We start from the raw sequence: 1652 nt of genomic DNA, 5'->3' as shown, positions 1-1652 counted from the left end.
AATACCCTCACAAAGGGAACTGATTGCCTTATAACCTAAGATCTCGCCAAACTCAAGAACTTTCAGGGAAATGGGTATCACATGTAAAATGATTAGCCAGCTGAAATATTAATGTTGAGCTCTCATGAATAAATGAAACAAATAATAAACTTGGTTGACCCATACTTTAAGTTTCTTTAAGATAATATCTCAACTTTCTTCTTTTCTTTATTTAGAAAAAAATCAAAAAGAAACAATTGAAAGACAGATGTCAACAGTTCATTAACTGATGCAATATCTCCAGAATTATTTCTAGGGGTGAAACTTTAAGGTGAAATATGGTACACATTTTTTTTCCGATAAGCAAGTCCAGAGAGCACATTCTCTGGGTTCTCTTGACCTGAGCTAAGCTGTTGCTAGCAATTGGCATCGCTTCAAAAACTCGAAGTGTGTCAACCCATTAGAACACGTGGACAAAACCTACCTCCAAAGCCAATTTCTCTCCAGCAGTCCCATGAACACCTGCCCAAAGCTCTTACCTGGAGCTCTGTGAAGACAATCTCTCTCCGGACTGTATAAGAACTGAGCCAGACAAAGGAGGACAGAGCAGAACCATGAATACTGTCCTGGATATGCTCCTGCTTCTGTTCATCATCATCTACTCCTACTTGGAGTCACTGGTGAAGTTCTTCATTCCCAGGAGGAGAAAATCTGTGACTGGGGAGATCGTTCTCATCACTGGAGCTGGACATGGCATAGGCAGGCTGTCTGCCTATGAGTTTGCAAAACAGCAGAGCAGACTGGTTCTGTGGGATATTAATAAGGTAAAGTACACTGCTGATCTTTTACAGTCACAAAATGAGACGTGTATTTTATTTATTTATTTATTTTTAGTCAGAATCTTACTCTGTCACCCAGGCTGGAGTGCAATGGCATGCTCACAGCCACCACAGCCTTAACCTATGGGCTCAGGTGATGCTTCCGCCTTAACCTTTCCAAGTAGCTGTAACCACAGGTGTGTGCCACCATGCCAGGCTGATTTTTTTAATTATTGTAGAGATGAGGTCTCACCATGTTGCTCAGGCTGGCCGCAAACCCCTGAGCTCAGGCAATCTTCTCTCATCCACCTCCCAAAGTCTTGGGATTACAGGTGTGAGCCACTGTGCCCTGCTAAGACTTGTATTTTAAAAATTGTCCTAGTGCCTGACACAGTGGCTCACACCTATAATCCCAGCACTTTGAGAAGCTGAGATGAGAGAATTGCCTCAGCCCACGTGTTCGAGACTAGCCTGGGCAACTTGGCAAGACCTCGTTTCTACAATAAATCAAAAAAATTAACCAGGCGTGGTGGCACATGCCTGTGATTCCAGTTACTTGGAAGGCTGAGGTGGAAGGATTGCCCAAGCTCAGCAGGTCGAGGCTGTGTAGCCATGATCATGCCACTGCACTCCAGCCTGGGCGACAAAGTAAGATTCCAACTCAAAAAGAAAAAATTATTTGACTTAGCATCTGCTTGTCTTAGTATTTTTCTTGTTTAAAGTTTGGTAAATTCCCTTGATCCTTATTCTACATATGTATCAGGTTGGTGGGATGATGTCAATGTACTTGAGCGCTGAACAGTGATTTTTTTTTTTTTTTGAGTTGGGAGTCTCACTCTGTCACCCAGACTGGAG

General features: G+C 42.7%; 1 protein-coding gene across 2 annotated transcripts in view; it reads left to right on the top strand.

Annotated features, from left to right (window-relative positions):
- The first annotated feature begins 553 nt into the window (after positions 1 to 553).
- The window catches only part of HSD17B13 (hydroxysteroid 17-beta dehydrogenase 13), a 23011-nt gene continuing 21912 nt past the window's right edge, over positions 554 to 1652 (top strand). The window contains exon 1 of one of the 2 annotated variants that reach the window (XM_008052354.2): positions 554 to 803. In XM_008052354.2, the coding sequence (XP_008050545.1) occupies positions 594 to 803 (210 nt within the window). In that variant the 5' untranslated portion in view covers positions 554 to 593. The remainder of the gene's footprint in view (positions 804 to 1652) is intronic. The other variant, XM_008052355.1, reaches the window with a different exon arrangement.

The sequence above is a fragment of the Carlito syrichta genome, unplaced genomic scaffold, assembly GCF_000164805.1.
Source record: "Carlito syrichta isolate Samal-C Ts95f unplaced genomic scaffold, Tarsius_syrichta-2.0.1 Scaffold273549, whole genome shotgun sequence".
Classification (NCBI taxonomy): domain Eukaryota; kingdom Metazoa; phylum Chordata; class Mammalia; order Primates; family Tarsiidae; genus Carlito; species Carlito syrichta.
Note: the sequence above shows the minus strand (reverse complement) of the source record. Positions and strands in the feature narration are given on the sequence as shown.